This window comes from Solanum lycopersicum, chromosome 5, assembly GCF_036512215.1.
Source record: "Solanum lycopersicum chromosome 5, SLM_r2.1".
NCBI classification, from domain to species: domain Eukaryota; kingdom Viridiplantae; phylum Streptophyta; class Magnoliopsida; order Solanales; family Solanaceae; genus Solanum; species Solanum lycopersicum.
In genome coordinates this window covers 68,587,318-68,608,670 of record NC_090804.1, presented here as the reverse complement: position 1 = coordinate 68,608,670, position 21,353 = coordinate 68,587,318, and the positions used below count along the sequence as shown (strand labels likewise).

The window sequence follows — 21,353 nt, the reverse complement described above, 5'->3', positions numbered from 1 at the left end:
TTATTCAGACATGTGAGTGTGATTATATACTAAGAAATCTATTTGACAGGTAAGAAAGCTTGATAGCCTTTGCTTAGCACCAAACTGTTGTTTGATATATCCTCTATATTTTCCAATTTAAACTTTCAGTTTGATCTCATGGTGTCTCCTAGAAAAATCATCAATCGAATCAAATGGGAGGCTATAATTATTGTTTTGAAATATAGAAGTACATTATGTATCGTAATAAGTAAGAAGATAACATAATATGTATTTCGACTTTATTCCTGAGGGTTTAAGGATATGTAATTACGTTTATCTTTTTTATACCTTTAACATTTAATATATATAGCTCTATTAAATAATTCTAATGTATAACATTGTAGCTATAAATATACAATTCAATAATAATAATAACATGGGATACACGTGCAAAGCACGTGTCGAGATACTAGTATTTTTATATACACATCAGTGTACACACATTCTGAATATCATCAATTGCCCAACAGATTCAAATTAAATAAGAACATATGTTTTCCTTTACTGAAATTCAAATCTTGTTCACGTTTTCATTCACAACAATTTCATTCAAATATTGACGTAAAGTGATATACACATCAGCATACACATATTCTGACAATCACAAATACCTAGACAAGTTCGAGTTTAAAGAAACAACATAATTTTTTTTCATTTCTATTAAAACTCGAACCTTGTTTACGTTTTTCATTCACAATGAATTTCATTCAAATTTTATCATAAAATGATATACAGATCAACTCACACATATTCTGACTATCACGAATATCTAGGCATATTCAGATTGAAAGAAAATACATCATTTCTCTGTTTACTAAAATACCCCCATTAATTTCTTCTTCGCTTTTCACTTCTCGAAACTCAAACTAATTAAATTTTGACTAGCATTTTGACACAACTTTTTTCATCATATTAATATATATATAAAAAAATACAACATCTATTATCTTTCCTCTATTGAAGTTAAAAATTATAACTTCAAAATTAATCAAATTAATTCTCGAGGTAAAAGAAATACATTTATTTTAAGACGGATGAATATTTTTGTTATTTTTTACTCTTGTACCCCTCCACCTTTTTGTCATTATCAGCATCCCCTTAATATATATAGTCCATCAAATCTCCAAATTCCAAAAAAGAATACTCAGTACAGCAGAATCAAAAGTTCAAAGAACTATATTTTCTCCTCCAACTTCCATTTTTTCTTGATCATACAAAACCCTTTCTGGGTTTTTGCAATATTTTCATTTCAAGAACACCATTTTTCTCCATTGTTTGAATAATAATAATAATAATAATAATAATAATAATAAAGAATACACGTGCAAATATGTGTACATATACTAGTTTTATATACAGATCAGCGTATACACATTCTGGATATCATCAATCGCCAAACAGATTTAAATTTAAAAAAATATGTTTTCATTTATATTGAAATTTAAATCTTGTTTACGTTTTCAGTCATAACAGTTTCATTCAAATATTGACGTAAAGTGATATACAGATTAGCATTCACAGATTCTGACAATCATAGATACCTAGACAAATTCTAATTGAAAGAAACAACATAATTTTTTTCATTTCTACTAAAACTCGAACCTTGTTCACGTTTTTCATTCACAATGAACTTCGTTCAAATATTATCATAAAGTGATATACAGATCAACTCACACACTTTAAAAAGAGTACTCAGTACAACAGAATCAAAAGTTCAAAAACTATATTATCCTTTAAGTTCCATTTTTTCTTGATCATACAAAACCCTGTCTGGGTTTTTGCAATCTTTTCATTTCAAGAACAACATTTTTTCCCATTATTTCTATAATAATAATAATAATAATAATAACAATAATAATAATAATAATAATAATATGGAATACACGTGTAAAACACGTGTGCAGATACTAGTTTTATATACAGATCAGCGTACACACATTCTGAATATCATCAATTGCCAAACAGATTCAAAAATGAAAACAACTACAACATATGTTTCATTTATATTGAAATTCAAATCTTGTTCACGTTTTCATTCACAACAGTTTCATTCAAATTTTGACGTAAAGTGATATACAGATAAGCATACACACATTCTGACAATCACAAATACCTAGACAAATTCTAATTGAAAGAAACAACATAACTTTTTTCATTTCTACTAAAACTCGAACTTTGTTCACATTTTCCATTCACAATGAACTTCATTCAAATATTATCATAAAGTGATATACAGATCAACTCACACACATAATCACCAATATCTGGGCATATTCAAAACTTGAAAGAAATTACATAATTTTCTCGCATGTACTAAAATACCCTCATTAATTTCTTCGTGGCTTTTCACTTCTCAAAATTCAAACTATGTAAATTTTAACCAACAATTTAACACACATTTTTTCATCATATTAATATAAAAAATTACAACATCTATTATCTTTCCCCTATTGAAATTATAAATTATAACTTCAAAACTAATTAAATTAATTCTCGAGGTGAAAAAAAATACACTTATTTTGAGACGGATGAATATTTTTTTTTGACAATTATACCCCTCCACCTTTTCGTCATTGTCAGCATGCCATTACTATATATATAGTCCATCAAATCTCCAAATTCCAAAAGAGAATACTCAATACAGCAAAATCAAAAGTTCAAGAACCTCCATTTTTTTCCTCCAAGTTCCATTTTTTCTTGATCACCCACAAAACCCTTTCTGGGTTTTTGCAATCTTTTCATTTCAAGAACACCATTTTTCTCCATTGTTTCAATAATGGAGTCAGATATGAATATACCCAGAGAAGATGCAATGCATATATCAAGAGTATGTTGGTACAAGTTCAAAAAAATGGCAAAACTTGCTCTGTACACACCGTTTGTTGTTTGTTTAGCTTCTGGGACTCTAGAAAATGATACATTTCTGAGTTTCTTAGGTCAAGATAATTACTACTACAAGGCATTTGCTAAAGCGTAAGAGTTTTTTACTTAGTCCCAATTTGTTGTTTTTTCGTAAATTTGCAGGTGAATTGAGTTGGGCTGATTGGTTTTTGAGTTAATTGTAAAAAATACAACTCGATGCTGAGTTGGCCAAATATTTATTTTCAATTGATAATAGGCGCGCAAATGGAATTTTGGATTGTTGATATTAGGTAACTTGCGAAAATGTTATAGTTTAGGTGTGCTTTTTGACCATTTTCGGTGAATGCAGATATAGTAGTTAAGTTGCTGTTATTCTTGAATGAAAATGGTGGAATGATGTGCATTTCTTGTAATTTAAGTTATAGTTTTTCAGTTTGAATCTTGTGTCTGAGTCTGAGTGAGTGGTCTTTTTGTTCTTGTTCTGCCATTTTTCGATTATTGATTGGGTTTTTAGAGTTTCTGTTATTGATTGGTAACTGCAGATAAAGTAGTTATGTTGAAAATAGTGAAGTGGGAAATAGTGAAAATGATATACATTTTTTGAAATGATATACATTTTTTTGAATCAAAATAGTGAAATGATATACATTTCTTGAAATGTTAGTTGAAGTTCATGCAGTGGGAAATGTTTTGAACAGAGGGTGTTCATCCTTTTAACCTTTAATGTTGTTGTTGTTGTATAGTGATCCATGCATTGGTGTTTGCTGCTAATTTATGACATAATAGAGAAGAATTAAACTATTTCGTATTGAAATACAATGGACTTAGTGAGAGTAGGATGAATTCAGAGGAGTTATAAAGTGGATGCTAACTAATTTAGGATTGAGACATAATAAGTTGATTTCGTTTCTAATGAGAATATGCAAGAAATAATCAAATTATGTTCTGTCAATTTTTTTTCCGAGTGTTGAATGATTGCTTTACTTATGGGGTCTAGTTGGTTTTGGTACCTCCATATTGGTGCTGATAAATGTTTTGAGTTTTTGGTTGTGAATGTACTTGTTTTATCTATGTATAAGTTGTTTGATATTTATGTTCTGTGTATGAAGTTCATGGAAAGTTAAGAAGCACCAAAAATTTGTTGCAGATGTGAAGCTGCAGAGAAGTATACTGATGATGATGATGCAAAGTACGCGATTCGTGACTTGCAGAGGAATGCCACTAAAGAATTCCAGATTCAAGACTCGTTTCTTCAAGTGAGATATAATGTTCTTTCTCTTGTTCACCGTTAGGTCTATTTCTCGTCAAAAACTTGTTTGCCATTGCTTGCTTGCTACTTATTAAATATAATATTAGGCTATTATAGTAAGATAAGTTCAATGTACATCTTATTTTTAGATTTCAGCCCAAATCCCAACTTAAGTTGCTATCAGCATCTTTATATTTGCTGCTTAGAATTTCATAGTTTTGTATTTAGTCTAACTAGTACTCTGGACATGCAAAGCTTAAATGCCTAGAAAAATCTATAAGCAATTGTACACAACACGGTCAAATGGATGGCATATTGTAGTCGATTTAGAATGTGTTCTAAGAAGAGGGCTTACTGGGCACATAAGATGTCTTAAGGAGCATATAAGTAAAATTGTTGAAGCATCCGGAAGAAATATAGTGGAAAAAGGAAAGTGAGGATGGTTACAAGAGGGGAAGACGAAAAGACGAGGTTAAACTAGTTCAACAATGGGTATAGGACAGATTATTAGTGGTAGTTCAGGTAGGAAAAACGAACACATGATAGTTTGGGTAGAGAACTGGCAATAACATGATTTCAGGTGTGTTTTTGATCATTTCTCTCTTTTTCTTATGACATCACATTTGAAGTGCTATACATCGAAGTATTTCTAGTTAGTAACCTTTAAATTTTTCATTTTCTTTCATAAATCATGAATCACTATTAGGAGTGGGATGCTGATATTGGCACGAAGTGCACTCTCAACCCCGTAACACTCAAGTTCACAGAGTTCTTAAAGGCTACAGCCTCAGGAAAGATTGAAGGAGTAAGCGCTGAAAAATTTGAAACAGAGTTTGAGAGAACTAAGTTGCCAGCTTATATCTTTGGTGCTATGATTCCTTGCATTAGGCTTTATGCCAACCTTGGTAAGGAGCTTCTGATGTTTCTTCAGGGGAATCCAACTCATCAATATAGGATAATCATTCGAAATTATGCTTCTGAAAGTTTGGAGGTTTGTGGCTTGTCTTTACCTTGCTTGTCATACTGCTGAATTCAGCTGGTTTATGATATAGCATAATGTAACACACTTTTACTGCACTGGCTCACTTATGTTTTCTGAATACAGGAATTGGCTAAGAAAAATGAGAAGTTGTTGGACAAACTAAGCATCACTTTGACAACCCACGAGCTCAGCATCGTTGAGAAGCTTTATCAAAAGGCAATGGAAATTGAAGTGGGGTTCCTGTTAGGGCAGCCACTTGATCAGAAATGTGTCATCCCTATATCAAGAGAGCACAATCTTGATGAAGAACGGCTTGTGATATTCTTTAAGTTTGATTCGACATGCTCGGTTGTTGATTCTTCAGCCATCTTGGCAGAAATGACAATTGTATCAGCACAAAAATCTGATGACAATCAACCAAAAAATAAACCAGAGAATGAATCAGAGAACCAGCCAGAGAATCAACCAGAGAACCAACCAGAGAATCAACCCGAGAATCAACCAGAGAATCAACCAGAGAATCAAGTTGTTCGACTATTATCAGAAGTTGTTAAAAGTACATGGGACGATATCTGTAAGGACTATACCGACGAATATGAGCAATGCATAAGCACACTGTTGCTCACTCATGAAAAAGGTAAACATTCGTTCTTGTTATTTTGCGGTTTTTCAGCCTTCCAATGGTAGGATATTGTCACTGCAGTTGAAATGAATTTGATTTCGAAGAATTTTTTCCTACTTCACAGCTGAAAAACTTGATTATGAAAGGCTGTGTATAGCACTTGAGCAGCTTTCAGATTTTGAGAAAAGAGCTAATACGAGGGTGAGTGAATCTGGAGTACTGAGAGGTCTGAGACTTGACGAGATAAAGCGAGTTGGTGAGCTGATGGTTCTCCAGGATGGTTGTAAAAACTTTTTCCAGAGCATAATAAAAAACGAACAGTTGAATGCAGACATTCATGCTCTCTCCTGTTGTTGGTGCAGTGACCTTATAAGGTCTGCCTTTTCATCAGGTACTTTCATAGATTTTCTCGAAACTTATGGCTTTTGATTTATTTTGGTTAGATAATAACATAATGACCTAACACATAGTATTCTGGTAAAGTTGCTTAGACTCTTAATAATATCGATGGATGTGTGTCGGATCCTCCAAAAGCAGTGAAGTTTTGGAGGATCTAACATGGGTGCGGCAATATTTTTGGGAGTCTGAGCACCATACCTTGTAAGTTGAGGTTGTCAGTGTCTCTAAAAATCTTTCCTTTTCTTGTCTTGTTGTGATCAGATGGTTTGGATGTTGTGAATGTGCACGCGAATGACTTTATATTTGAAGAAAATCTATCAACTGGTGTAATTGTAAAGAAAGTTGAAGACCCCTTCGACAAGGTTCAAACCTTCAGTGAAGTTTTAAACAACTACAACAATGACAAAAAGAACCTGACTGTTCACATTGGGGGTACCATGAATGATTTGCTTTGCTTGCTGCAAGCAGATATTGGCATTCTGATTAATCCAGGCCCAAACCTGGCGAGAGTCGGGAATCATTTTGGTATTTCTTTCATTCCGCTGTATCATGGCATCATTGAGAAACAGAAGACTTATGCTAAGAAAGACTCAACAAGTTGGAACAAACTCTCTGGTGTTCTCTATACTGTTTCTAGCTGGGCTGAGATTCACATGTTCATACAGGGATCGATATACACAGATTAGTCGTGTTAATTAGGACGTACAGAAATCCATACATAGTGGTAGTAGATCATCATACATACAGCTTGGTGGCAAGTTTTACTGCAGTCCACAGAATCAACTCTCTTTTACAAGACCATCTCCTCAGAAGTGTAAATCTTTGATTCGTTGAATCGTCATGAGGTAGCTGGTGTTTCAACAATATTGCTCAAGTGTTACATACATGGTTGTTACAAATATAGACTTGTTGTTCAGTATACAAGGAAAGACAGTGATTGAATTCTATACATTTTTAGTTTCATTGCTTTGTTTTTGGTTCTGCTGCTATTAAGAACAAGTACTATTGTTAAATAAATGCATATGACATTCTATACATTCAATCATCTAGTTATTGTTTTTGCCTTTTTGTATTGTTAACCTCTTCTTTTTTCTCGTTTGAGGTTGAGGCGTAGTAGTTGAGGGCCCCTCATCTCCACCTCCATTCGCGCACACACACATTGTTTCTCCATTCACGAGGAGTGGAAAGATTAGCCTCGTTACTCTAAGTCAATCCACGATAACTATCCATTATTTAAGTCTTCAATAGTTCACTACTCGAGGTTCATCTATTGATATTTTTTTAATGATCTAATCCTTCTAGTAAACCTATTAACGTCTTTGAATTTTGCTTAAGATCGACTTTCACTTTCATATTAAATCATTTAATGCAAAACATGTATCGTTTGTATACATATTTTCTACTTTGGTATACTTAAATGATATATATTCTTACTATTATTTTAATAATATATTATTTAGTTCGATGTAAATATAAGTATTTATTCAAATTAAATTGTCAAATTCATCAGCCGCCAAGCCCACTTTATGAACCAATTCAAAAGCTCTATCCCCCACCTAGAAAAAAGAAAATGTAGGGTTAAGCATAATTATTTTCATAATAATAATAATAATAATAATAATAATAATAATAATAATAAATACTATAGGAGTCAGAAAGAAAAACAATCTTTTGATGAAAAATCATAATTTGGTTGGTTTTATGTCACCTCAACAAACCAAAGAATAGTTTTGTAAAAATAATATAATTATTATTATTATTATATTATATTTAACGATAATAATATAATATAAATATCATAAATAAAATGTCTTTTAACTCAATTATCATTAAATATTCTTATAACAATAAATATTATCGTTAGAAAGAAGATCTATTATCATTCAATTTTTTTTTTTTGTTGTTGTAGCTAGTGTGTTATATAGTTTAATTATTTTTTTGTTTTGTTTTGTGAAGTGGGAAATTAGTATGAAAGAAAATTTAAGTTAGTCAACTGTCATAAGGATAAAATAATTAATGAAATTTAATTAAGTTTGGCCTAAAAAGTCATTGTGAATCATCCAATCTTGTTTTATTGTTTAGTGGATTAAAGATTCATCTTTGATTTGAATCTTTGATTATCCTACATGGGGTGGGTGGGTTAGGACCCCCACAAAAATAATTATTTGTAAAGTTCATAATTGAACCCCACCACCAAGACCAAGACCAAATATAATTGAGGACCATCTCAAATATTTTCATTATTATTTTCCCCACTAATAATAAATCATAAAAATCTCCTAAAAAAATCAATAATTACTATTATCAAACTTCTTCACATCTTTTATCTTAATATAGTATAATATAATATAATTATAAAAAATAAATAATTGTTACTGTAATATTATTATAGACGATGATAAATATAAAAAAAAATCAAATTATAGAAGAATTTAATATATATTATGCATCTTTTTAAATCACATTTTTCAGAAAGTAATAATTCATGAAAATCTAAAATAAAAAATAATTACTACTTTATTAAACTTTTAAAAGTTGATTTGAGTATGTCAAAGTTTTGTTTTTATGTCTTTTAATTTCTTATATTGGCTACCTCAGATTCACACTCAACCTTAATATAGATTATTGATCGATTATGCTGATATTAATATGATATAATTATTTTTAATTTAAATTTTTTAAATTTGAGCATGTGAAAGGAAAAAATTATATATATATGTACACTTTGATAGGTTTTATTTACCAAAAATTATCTGATATTTATTTATTAAAGATAAAAAGTTGTTTAGTAAAATAGTTAAAAAACTTAAACATGGTTATTTAATATTTATGTGATTATTAATAGAGAATAATTAATATCGATTGAATTATATAATTGAAATATGCTTAAATTTAATTGAACTCTATTATTATTTAATTAATATAAAAAATATGCTTGTGACACAGACCCTTTATTATTAAAATATTTTTAGTCTTATCACTTAATTTGTTAGGTATCCAGTTGGCATATATTATGTATGTATTTATTTATGGGTTTTCATTGTATTCCACCACAAAAATTTAGAAAATAAAATAAAATAAAATAATAAAACACCTTTATTACTTGGAATTTTCTCTTATAAATATTCCACCATTTTGCTACTCAAACTCTTATCTCCTCCTCTTCTTTCTTTTTCTTTCTTCATTTAATTTTTAAAAATTAAATCTTAATATTTTTAGTTTAAAAATAATTTCTTTTTAAGTTTATGGAAATGTTAGAAGTCATTAAATATCATTATTTTTTTCATGTTTATTTACCATAAAGTTATGTGAAGATGAAAAGAATCAAGAACAAGAGAAAGAAGATGAAATATTGAAGAATTTGCAACTCTTAGGCAAGTCTAATGCTTGGCTTTGTTTTCTTTTTTAATTATTTAAAACTTATTTGTTTTTAATTTTCAATTTTATATTTTAGTTTTGATTTGGTTGGTCAAGTTTTTTTTTTTTTTTAATGTATCTTTTAAATGCATAGAGCAATCTTATATCTTTAATTTATTGTAATTTTGAAAGAAAAAAGTGTTTATGGTCAATTCATAAATGCAATTTTAGTGATAGAGAAATAATAAATATTATGAGTTTTATACAACCCTAATAGCAAAAAATGAAGTAAATTATTGTGGCTTAACAACAATATATAGTTAAGTAGTTTTTCTTTATTATTGTGGCTCAATTATTTACTTTAAGGTTTTCTGGTAATAAGAAATATGAGTTTAATTAGATTTATAATTTTGTAATTATTTAAAACACAGGACAGATAATAAACATAGATTGTGATGGAATGATTGGATTTTCTCGTTCTTAATCAGAGGTTTTGTGTTCAGCGATTTTACATTTTAATTTTAATTTTTGTTATTAGAGCGTCGTCCCTAAACATGAGATGTATAAGGCACAATACAACCTTAATTGAACTTTAATATCAATATCGATTGAATACGAGTTTGAAAAATAAAAAGAAGTAAATGCAATGAAGATGTAGTAAAGGATTCACATTTCAAAATATGAAAGTATTTACTAGTTTTTTTTTTTTTGAAATTGTTTTAATAGTAAAAAATAAAGGATATTTTATAGATACAAAAAAGGGAATATTTTCATGGATTTCTATATAGTAACGTCCTTTATTATTTTAATAATTTTCTAGGTTAAATTCTAATTATCGTGGCCATAATTTAGGATAATTAAGATAATGATTATGGTTTACCTATCCGGTCGTGTCATTACAAAAAGTTTAGAGGAAACTCAAATAATTAATCATGATTAAATTAATTAGTTGATTTACGTGTCACGATTTGCAGAAAAAATTAATATAATAAGTAAAAGAGATTAATTAAAGGAAAAAAAAACAAAACATTATTGTTTACCTCTCAATTTTGTTGTCTCATTACAAAAAAGAAGTCAAATAATTAATCATGATTACGTGTTACAATTAGCAGAAAGATTAGTATAAATGTAAAATAACTAAAAGGGATTAGCTTAAACAAAACAAATAAAAACAAGAAAAAGAATCGATTATTTTCAATTAATTGATAATTTTCTATTGGTTAATGACTCATCAAAGTGCCTAATTAGCTTAAATGAGAACTCACGAGCCAATATTTTTATTCATTAAGACATGCTTACTTATATACCTAACGCTAACTTATTTTATCGATACGAAATTCGTTAAAAGTGTATCTTTTTAAACTTTTTTTCCCGATAAATACAATATCTCGACTAATTTCAGAGGTGTCTACTAGCTTTTACCCAAACGAGTATTAAGTAACTTCATCCACTAAGCCTAGAAAAAATAGAAAGAAATCATCTCATGTTTTGTCTTTGCTACGATACTTTTTGCACAAGTACCGAGTAACTCTATTTCAAAGAAAAATTGGCACTAGACAGAAGATATCACTCTGACAAAATTTCATAAGTTCAAATTAAAGAGTACACAACTTTTGCAGAACACGGATCCCTTTATGGACATTCGATAAAATTGGAACGATACAGACAAGATCAACATGGTCTCTGCCTGTGATAGGATGATACGCAGAAACCGAGAAATGGTACCAAGAAACTATTGAAGAATACACTGCTCTTTCCTAAAACCATTTCAGTCTTCTCTCCAATTGTTTCCACATAGCTTGTTCTTGCATTTGTAAAATGTAGTCATAGGTTCATCTGCTGACCTTATCTGCACTTGATAATATGCTGCTTCCCTGTAACCACACGCAGGACACGGAACTGCCAAGAGCGAATAAAACAGCAAAAAAGGGCAAGAAAAAAGACGTATATTAGCTCTAAATTTTTACGAGTTGTATAAAAAACACAACATTTGAAGATTTGACTCCAACTTGTTTGGGGTTGAGATATAGTTGATGTGGTCTAAAAAACACAGCATATGCTTTTTGTATGCACACAACTTTAGCGCCTCCCATATATAAAGTTCAAGAATCACATGAACATACATACACACACAGACACAGAGAGGTTTGTCCTTCCAAGAAACAAAAAACACTTACGAATGTTAGTTTAGCTGCACAAGATCGTAAAAGTACAATATCAAACTACCAATTCACGATGTTCCCTTTAGCTCATTTTGCTTTGTTTGAGTTGACTCTCAGGGGATAAAAAGAGAAACTTTGCTAGATCTCTGTCTATTCCAATTTAAGTGTCTTTCTTATTTCTCGAAACAACTATTTAACTCTAGCTCTTGTAGGTATTGTTATATTTTTTTACTCGTGGAAAGCAGAAAGGCAGAAGCGCGGGCTAGTTAGTCACAAACTTGAGTCTATACTATCCACAGAAAATAACCATTTCCAGAGGCAATCTATAAGAAGGCATAATTCAAATACGGAGATTGGTCATAAGTCATACCAGTAGCACCTTAACATGTTAACTAACAAAATAGCCATGGATTCCCTCAGAAAATCAAAAAATGATCGCCATAGGTAATCTATAAAAAGGTTTTCACTAGCTTTATGTATCATCAGTAATTGTTCAAGCACGGGAGGGAGTAATATCAGAATTATACTTTGATTGGATAATATGAGGAGAGGAAAGAGGATCACCTCAATCTATTATATGTACACACATATATGAGTATCAGTTACAAACTAATTGAGAGTAGATCTCATTACAACAGAAACATCAAACATATGGCCAAGGAGACATTTGTATCTATGTTCTAAAACACATTAAATTCAATGGACAACCAATTATTGGAACAATAATTCAAACTTCTGGCATGTTCAAGACAATAGCTATAAGAAATAAGAAGACACTTACGTCATCTAACATCCACGTGAAATATAAATGTAGAACTTTCTTCTCTAACTATTTTTACTCTGAAGGTTCTTCGACAAAATTTGGCAATAATTTGGTTAGTAATTTTAGATGTAACATTACTAACTCATAGAACAACTAATTTTTAGATAGTACAAGTGTAAGCAGTGGCAGCAAATCATGATAAAACCAAGAAGCTATAAGTAGAGAAAGTGTTAAGACCTTCAGCAGTCGAAGCATTATCCATGTCTTCTGTCGAAATCACTGGATCCATTTGTTTCTTAACCAAAGGCTGCCTTCTCTTCATCTTAATCTATCAAACCATGTAACAAAAGAAAAAAGTAAACTTACTGAACGAAAAGGACCCAATGATAAGTTCTCTAGTTATCTTACCCGGTTCTCTAAGTTACATACGTAAGGGCATGCAGGGCAAAAGAATCTGGCTGGACGGTCCATATGAGGCAACTCATATTGCAACAACATTCCACAGTCTGGGCAAACTTCCATCTGCAGCTAGCTTTGTTTTGTTGTGAAGTCCTAAATAAATAAAAGTCCTGTCTTTTAGATCAGTCTACACAGGGTCAAAGCACACCGAGAGGTTCAAAGATCACTTAAAATAAATACTCCATCCTTCTGAACTTGTATGATATTCTTTCCATTTTAGATGTTCCAAAATGTTTGAACCAATCTATTTAGCCAGCTTTTATAACACTTCAAATTTTTGTGAAATTTTCTATTACTAACATAATATATTAGTCAAATAAACAACCTAAACTATCCGTCCAATAAAAAACCGTCATAGAAAATGAAGCAGATGGAGTAAATAAAACTTTCATATCTCTTACTATTTAAGCTTTTAAGATGAGACAGTCCCACAGTTCAACACGAATCATTTGAACTTCCATGTCTCTTGAAAAAATAAGTACATGGGGTTTGGTAGTCGAGTTGAATAAGGCAACAAAAACAGAGAAAAGATTTGGGCTTTGTTCATCACCCACCTAAATCCAGCCCTTTGACAATTCTCAATTTAAAGTGCCAAATTTTGGTGATTGCTCAGAACGACACAACTGAGAAAAAGGAAGCACTGAACTAAATAAATAGAACTATACCTCCCTAAAAGTTTAAATTTTTCAACCAGATGGTATACACAGTTCAACATGTTATGGTACCTAACAACTGAGATTTCTATATCCTATGGTTTCTTGGAGAAAATCAGTATATGGGGTTCGGAGTTCAAGTTAAACAAGAAAACAGAAAAAGAGAAAATTTAGACTTTGCTCATCATACAGGCGACTTTTAGCAATGTGGCCACCGATATAGGCAAAAATTGATTCTTCATTCAGAGGACTAAGAAAATTCCTCAATTTGGTGAATTGCTCGGAATAATACAACTAATAAAGGAAGTAGTAAACTAAATAAATAGGACTATACCTCCCTAAAGGTTTAAACTTTTAGACAAGATGGTACACGGAACTCAACATGTTCAAGGGCAGAGCTTGATCATCAACTATGGGATCGTACGAATCAAGTAACTTAGGCTCAAATCTTGCATATATATTAGAAAATCTATTCACAACATATCCAATGTAATTCCTCAAGTGGTCTAGGGAGGGTGAGGCGTACACAAACATACCTTGTGAAAGTAGAGAGATTGTTTCCTAGACCATTGGCTCGAGTAACACAACAAGAAAATCTATTAAATATGTATGAACATTCAAATTTGACCCATTAACTAAGATGAGCTACCCAATCGATGGCAAGTTCAGAATCCAGAAACTTCAACTCCTCGCTCCGCCTATGAACATGTTCGGATTACCTAACAACTAAGACTTCTATATCCCTTGGTTCGGGATGACAATGGGGAAGAGTGGGGCCGGCTTGAGGTAAAACCACAAAGACTTCAAACCCCCCCGCTGAGTTAAATTTTAACTGCCCCACCCCATTGTCATCCCTACCCTTGGTTTCTCCAAAAATTTAGCATATGGGGTTTGAACTCAAGCTAAAAAAGTAAATAAAATAGAAAAAAAATAGACTTTTGCACATCATATACATGAATTTCAGCACAGTGACAACAAATATGGACAAAAAAACGATTCTTGATTCACATGACCAATAAATACTCCAATCTGAATCTACTAGCAGTAAGAATTGAGAAACAAACTATAGAAGTGAAGAAAATTACCTCAAGACACTGAAAAATCAGTCTTTCTCTCCGTTTTAGGAGTTGGGCAGAGAAGAAGGAAATAGAGGGTTTAAGCCTTTTAGGGAAGCAGATAGTGAGGTATAGAGAAAAGGGGATAGTATTGTAATTATACTTTATTATATTTGAGCAAATTGAAATAATTTTATCATCATGAAACTATATTATAGTACTTGAATTGTAAAAAGTACAAAAAAAAAGACAAAAGGGGTCAAACTTCCACCCTAAGTACAAAGTTGTTTCAAGTTTATATTTGGCCATTTTGCCCAACACTTCTTCCGCCGCTAACTTTTTACGCTCTTGTTGTGAACTTTCTCTACTTCTCTTTTCTACAAGGCAAATAGAATTGTATGTATTTTCTCTTCATTCATCTCACACACAAGAAAGACTTTTTCAACATTTTTTTTCACTGAAACGTGAATTTTCTTGAACTAGACTATAGTAGTTTGTAATGCTGTTTGATTTTGAGTTGTGAATTTTAAACAAGTTAATATACCTTTTTGTTGGAACCCCTTTTGATATTTATGCTTATCTTTAGGTGCATATTATGTTAAAGGAGTTTTCTTGAACTAAATTATAGTCTCTAATGCTGTTTGTGTATCAGTTGTGATACTAAAACAAGTTAATTTACTTTTTTGTGGAACCCCTTTTGATATTTATTCTTATAATAGGTGCATGTTGTGTTAAAGGAGTTTTCTTGAACTAGACTGTAATAGTCTGTGTTGCTGTTTTTGTATCAGTTGTGGAGTTTAACAAGTTAATAGGCTAATTTGTTGGAACCCTTTTGATATTTATGCTTTTAATAGGTGCATGTTGTGTTAAAGGAGTTCTCTTGAACTAGACTGTAATAGTCTGTGTTGCTGTTTTTGTATCAGTTGTGGAGTTTAACAGGTTAATTGACTTTTTTGTTGGAACCCTTTTGATGTTTATGCTCTGTTAAAAGAGTTCTCTTTAATGGATTATAGTGTGTAATGTTGGTTCCAAAATTGTTCCTTTGTGAGTTTTATCAAGTTAATGTACTTTTTTCTTGGAACCCCTTATGTTTTTTATGCTTTTAACTATCACCCTGGAGTGAGAATTTTGTCAAGTGGTTAAAGGAGTTCTCTTTATTGGATTATAGTCTGTAATGCTGTTTTACCAATTGCTTTTAACAAAAGGGAGCTCGGAAATTGTTCCTTTATGAATTTTAACAAGTTAATAAACTTTTTTGTTGGACCCCCCCCACCCCCTTTTTTTTTTTTTTGTTTTTATGCTTTTAACGAATATCTAAAGGTGCATATTGTGTCAAGGAGTTCTCTTGAATGGAAAACGGTCTGGAATGCTGGTTTACAATTGCTTTAACTAAGGCCCAGCTCCAAAATTTATTCCTTGTGAATTTTAACATGTTAATAAACTTTTACTTAGAACCCTTTTGGTTTTTATGCTTTTAATGACCCTTTTTAGGTGCATATTTTATGAAGGCGTTTTCTCTAATTGATTATAGTGTGTAATGCTAGTGACTGGTGTTTGGTCCATTGTTCTTTATGAAATATTACAAGTGCAGATGCTTTTTTTCTTGGCATCCAAGTGATTTTTTTGCTTTTAGCTATTATCTTTAGGTTCTTATTGGAGTGAGAAAGCAGAAAAAATGCTAGTATTGTTCGAAACGCCGGCAGGCTTTGCACTTTTCAAAGTACTTGATGAAGGAAAACTCTCTAAAGTTGAGGTACCAAAGTGTTTGACTTTGTTTTGATTGTTCTTCATAATACATTGTAATGTAAATTGATGTTTATGGTTTTGTAAGTTTCTTTTGTATTTGATGATGAATCTTTTTATGTTGCAGGACTTGTCGAAAGAGTTTACGACGTCTGATTCTGCTAGAAAGGTTATCTTTCTCTCTATTCTTAAAGGCTCGAACTTTAAGAGATTGAAAAGTAGAAGATTACATTTTCAAGCAATTGTTTGCATATCTGTATTGAATTAAATATGCTAAAAGATCACATTTTTTTGTCTGGGTGGGTTGCGATAGGGTTATATTTAGTACTGTGTTAATCTATAATATGTCATTGGGAAAAATACAATGAGAAATCCAGGTAAATGTCAAGTAGACATTCACCGGAAATCTGGACAAAGTTGATATTGATTATTTTATCTCTATTCTGTTGCATATTTCTTTGAAGGCTCAGTTAGTTGTTGGATACAATAGCTGCAAACTTTTCAAACACTGTACTTAGCTATAACCTCTCAAATCAATGTGGACTTAGCTAAGAACATAACACAACGGAGACAAGGGATCCATATAGGTATACCGTCTAGGTAGAGCTATGGAGCTGTTGCCAAGGTAGAGATAATTGGGGCACATAGAGAAACTTTGTTTTTTATCAAACCCCTGGTTGGATGTTTGCAGTGGCGGAATTCGTTTTTTTCACCAAAGGGATTGAAAATATAAAGAGTAATCACATGAAGAACCCTAGGATATTCAACATATAATATATATACATAAAAGATAATTTGACTTTATATATTATATGTAATTTCCAACGATGGGGTTCGAATGAACCTCCTTCTGGACCTAGATCCTCCCCTGGGTGTGTGTGTGATTAGCTTACAGTGAGAATAGGACTGAACTGCCTTACTGTTAGTCGTTATGTTGCTTGACCGCTTTTTACCATTTTGGTTGGTACATAAACAGGTTGTCAAATTGAAAGCTTTCTCTAAGTTTGAGAACACTTCAGAAGCACTCTCAGCAGCAACTTTATTGATAGATAGCAAGCCTAGCAAAGGACTTCGAAAGTTTTTGAAAGCGCACTGTGATGGTGAAACACTGGGTATTGCTGATTCAAAACTTGGTAATGCGATTAAAGAGAAACTGGTTAGTTCCTTTCATCTTCTCATTGCGTCTTTGTCAGTGCTGTCAAAAGTGTGCTAAAATCCTATGTTGCTCGGACAGTTTAAAAATATCAGTAGGTGCATGTCGGATTCTCTAAAAGTAGTATACTTTTGGAGAATCCGTCACGGGTACGACATCAAAGTGAAGAGTCCGTGCAACTTAGCTTAGATCACGCTTAAGCCCTGAAATAAGGTGCAAAACATGTTGAATGCTGCAGCTCACTTAGCGGGCACTTCAATATTGTCATCAAGCAAATACATACTTTTCCTTGCCAATGAGCTTAATCTTGAATAGGCGACACTAAACGATTGATGTTTGTTATTCATGCTTATAATAATTAGTGTTGGACTACAAATCCCTTTGGTAACATTGGTCTTTGTTTTCTAGTGTCTTTCCTTTTCTTTATTGAAGTTGATGTAGTATATGTTTGCAGCAAATTGAATGTGTTCACAATAATGTTGTGATGGAATTGATGAGAGGGTTGAGAAGTCAGTTAACTGAACTCATATCTGGTCTGGCCACTCAAGACTTGGCTCCAATGAGCTTGGGTTTGTCTCACAGTCTTTCAAGATACAAGCTGAAATTTAGTCCTGACAAGGTGAGCTTTCTATTGCGATAGGCTGTATTATTTCTAATGTCCCTCGTCTCAATTTTATGTGTTGCCGTTTGACTTCTGTGGTTAAGTTCATGATACTCTGACCTCTGTACGGTAATTCATATCAGAAACCGTGAAACTGAAATTACGAGTTTAATGACATTTGTTGCTCTTCTAGGTGGATACAATGATTGTCCAGGCCATTGGTTTGTTGGATGATCTTGATAAAGAGCTGAACACCTATGCAATGAGGGTACGAGAATGGTATGGCTGGCATTTTCCTGAGCTCGCAAAGATTGTACAAGATAACATCCTTTATGCTAAGGCGGTTAAGTTGATGGGTGACCGTGTCAATGCTGCAAAGCTTGATTTCTCTGAGGTGGAATTCGACTTCTTTGTTGCTCTCTAAATCGTTCTTTATTGAACTAGAAAGAACAGCAAGATTCCCTTCCTTGGTCAAAGTAGTATTACGAATATTACATTCTTGCTTGGTGTGGCAGATTGCAGTCAAATTCCGCTTTTGTGCTAGAACGTGATTTTACTTCTTTGACAGAAACTAAAATTCATAATCTTGGTCGCTTACAGATACTTCCAGAAGAGGTTGAGGCTGAATTGAAAGAGGCAGCCATGATTTCAATGGGAACTGAAGTCAGTGATCTTGATCTGGAGAATATTAAAGATTTATGCAGCCAAGTCCTGTCCTTCTCTGAGTACCGGGCTCAGTTGTATGATTATTTGAAGAGCAGAATGAATACCATTGCGCCAAATCTTACAGCTCTAGTGGGAGAACTTGTTGGAGCTCGCCTTATTGCGCATGGTGGCAGCTTGACAAATCTTGCGAAACAACCTGGAAGTACAGTACAGATACTTGGTGCAGAAAAGGCGCTCTTTAGAGCTTTAAAGACGAAGCATGCTACTCCCAAGTACGGGCTTATATATCACGCGTCTTTGATCGGTCAGGCAGCTCCAAAACACAAGGGTAAAATCGCAAGATCTCTTGCCAGTAAAGCTTCTTTAGCAATTCGATATGATGCTCTTGGAGATGGCCAAGATAATACAATGGGTTTGGAGAATCGGGTCAAGGTATACATAGTCATCAAATACTATCGAATTCAGACTGTTTTCTTTTCATTTCTGCTCATACCATAGTCACACCTAATTATCATTGTCGTCAAATTTTGTAGCTCGAAGCACGATTAAGAGCTTTAGAAGGCAAAGAGTTGGGTAAATCAGCTGGTTCTGCTAAAGGGAAACCTAAAATCGAAGCTTATGACAAGGATCGTAAGAAGGGTGCTGGAGCATTAATAACACCAGCTAAGGTCAGGAACTGGACTTCAATTTGTACCATCAAACCTCTCTATAACAACGTCATTCATTTCCCCCCCTATTTTATTGGCTGCTATAGTGAAATGATGTTATAGAGAACATATAATATAACATAACATGAAAATTGGCTCCATAGAAAACTTGGCCGTTGTTAGAGGACGATTGTTATAGAGAGTTCTCGTCTTTGTCTTTACTTTGTTGATTCTATTTCCAGCTATTGACTTACCCTCACCCTGTAGGTTTACAATCCTTCTGCTGATGCTGTTCTTGGTTGTATCGACAACGAGGAGCAAAAGATGAGTGTAGAAGAAACGGGGACGAAGAAGGAGAAGAAGAAAAAGAAGCATGCTGCTACTGAAGAAAATGTTGAAGTTGAAAAAAGCAAGAAAAAGAAGAGAAAACATAGTGATGATGATGATGAAAGTGAAACTGCTGATAAAAAGAAAGAGAAAAAGCAAAAGAAGAAGAAAACTGAAGAATAAGATAGGACACAATACGTTAAAGGACTTTCTCTCGACGTCTCTCTTTTATCCAAGTTATTGATCTCGTATCTGTAAGTAAGTCCATTATTAGGCTTACACTAGTCCATGCCTTTCAACCTTGATCCTTCCCTTAGACTTAAAAAGGCTCGTTACCTTGTTTCAACTGAACTCGTTGATTTCACGCTCTATCCTAGTTCTAGAACCTTCTCTTTCTCCAAGTCATTGTCAGTACTCAACCGGCATTAACAATTTTGGTACTTAGGCATGGTTTAGTGTCTTAACTTAGTTTTTTGGCCTTTGTAATGTGACTTTTAAAACAGATTTTTGGGCTGATCTACACATAATTTTGTCTTAGTATTCAACAATTGGTATCAAAATCAACTTCATTGTATCATTAACATGTCATGTATTCAGGTCTTGTGGGAGAAGTTATACACACTTTTTCGTATTTTGTATTTCAAATATTTATTAACTAATTTCTCTACACTTTTGAATTTTTTTTTTATAGCAATCGAGTGAGTAGTTTATATAAATAGCTCAAGCAAACAACGTATAAATAACTCGAAATATGTAACCAAGCATATAGGTGATAAGTAGCTTACGAGTAAGTCAAACGAACAATTTACAAGCAATTTTTGAAAAGTATTATCGATAACCTTTATTTGCAAGCAATTTTTAAAAAGTATTATAGATAAACTTTTATTTGTAAGCAACTTTTAAAAAATATTGTAAACTTTTATTTGCAAAGTAACCTTTAGAAAATATTATAGACAACTTTTTGAAAAAAAATCAAGCAAAAGCTTCATTTCTTTTATATATATATAAACTACTTTTTGAAAAAAAATCAAGCAAAAGCTTCATTTCTTTTATATATATATAAACTAAGTCATCACAAAACAAAAAAAGTGGCTTAGCTAATTTAAAATTTTAATTTTAAGAACTTTTTGAAAAATTGAACCACTCAGTTTAAAATCTATTAAAAAAAAGAAGAAGAAAAAAACTCTTTTTTAAAAAATAAATTTCTATTTTTTCCTTCTAGACTTTTTTTTTTTTCAAATTCTAAAACATATACACCTTAAAATCTCTTCAAAAAGGTTATCTTTTTATATTCTTTTTTTTAAAAACCTCTTATTTTTTATTCTGGTTCTTCTTCTTTTTTATTTTCAATAACAACATATATTCATATAATATTATTAATAAAATAAAAAAAGATTAATATATATATATATATGTACACACTCAAATCTTAGTCATTAAGTCTATTTTTTGTTTTTCTTATTTTGGGTATAAGTCATTTTCTATATTGTTTGAGTTTTGATATTATTAGAAAAAGAAATGGGAAAGCATTAAAAAGGGGAATATGCATGTTATGCCAAAAGCATAGACTTAATGGTTAAGGTTTAAAGTATTGTTAGCTTTACTTATAAAATATTAGTTAGCTAATCAAAT

General features: G+C 31.9%; 3 protein-coding genes and 1 pseudogene across 8 annotated transcripts; 3 read left to right on the top strand and 1 right to left on the bottom strand.

Annotated features, from left to right (window-relative positions):
• The first annotated feature begins 2,635 nt into the window (after positions 1–2,635).
• LOC101259938 (bifunctional TH2 protein, mitochondrial-like) lies at positions 2,636–9,760 on the top strand. Of its 2 annotated transcripts, XM_069298638.1 has the most exons (7): positions 2,636–2,994; positions 4,031–4,139; positions 4,839–4,937; positions 5,064–5,123; positions 5,238–5,751; positions 5,861–6,127; positions 6,397–9,760. In XM_069298638.1, exons 1-7 carry the CDS (start codon positions 2,798–2,800, stop codon positions 6,819–6,821), a joined length of 1,671 nt encoding a protein of 556 aa, XP_069154739.1. In that variant the 5' UTR covers positions 2,636–2,797; the 3' UTR covers positions 6,822–9,760. The 2 variants fall into 2 exon arrangements, with proteins under 2 accessions (XP_069154739.1, XP_025887059.2); XM_026031274.2 differs by having other exon boundaries at positions 2,637–2,994; positions 4,839–5,123.
• Positions 9,761–11,058: 1,298 nt separating this feature from the next.
• On the bottom strand, positions 11,059–14,853 carry LOC101257966 (uncharacterized). Of its 2 annotated transcripts, none has more exons than XM_004239641.5 (4): positions 14,615–14,853; positions 12,826–12,969; positions 12,655–12,745; positions 11,059–11,391 (listed from the first exon to the last, which is right to left on the bottom strand). In XM_004239641.5, the coding sequence occupies exons 2-4, from the start codon at positions 12,937–12,939 to the stop codon at positions 11,261–11,263; spliced, it is 336 nt and encodes a 111-aa protein (XP_004239689.1). In that variant the 5' UTR covers positions 12,940–12,969; positions 14,615–14,853; the 3' UTR covers positions 11,059–11,260. The 2 variants fall into 2 exon arrangements, with proteins under 2 accessions (XP_004239689.1, XP_010321329.1); XM_010323027.4 differs by having other exon boundaries at positions 12,826–12,986; positions 14,615–14,763.
• LOC112939978 (U6 spliceosomal RNA) lies at positions 11,118–11,229 on the top strand (annotated as a pseudogene).
• On the top strand, positions 14,843–20,366 carry LOC101255995 (probable nucleolar protein 5-2). Of its 4 annotated transcripts, none has more exons than XM_004239634.5 (9): positions 14,843–14,980; positions 16,218–16,337; positions 16,455–16,496; positions 17,304–17,483; positions 17,935–18,099; positions 18,275–18,475; positions 18,682–19,179; positions 19,281–19,415; positions 19,662–20,366. In XM_004239634.5, the coding sequence occupies exons 2-9, from the start codon at positions 16,260–16,262 to the stop codon at positions 19,902–19,904; spliced, it is 1,542 nt and encodes a 513-aa protein (XP_004239682.1). In that variant the 5' UTR covers positions 14,843–14,980; positions 16,218–16,259; the 3' UTR covers positions 19,905–20,366. The 4 variants fall into 4 exon arrangements, with proteins under 4 accessions (XP_004239682.1, XP_010321330.1, XP_069154740.1 ...); XM_010323028.4 differs by having other exon boundaries at positions 14,846–14,980; positions 16,231–16,337; XM_069298639.1 differs by lacking the exon at positions 14,843–14,980 and adding an exon at positions 15,028–15,523.
• The last annotated feature ends 987 nt before the right edge of the window (positions 20,367–21,353 follow it).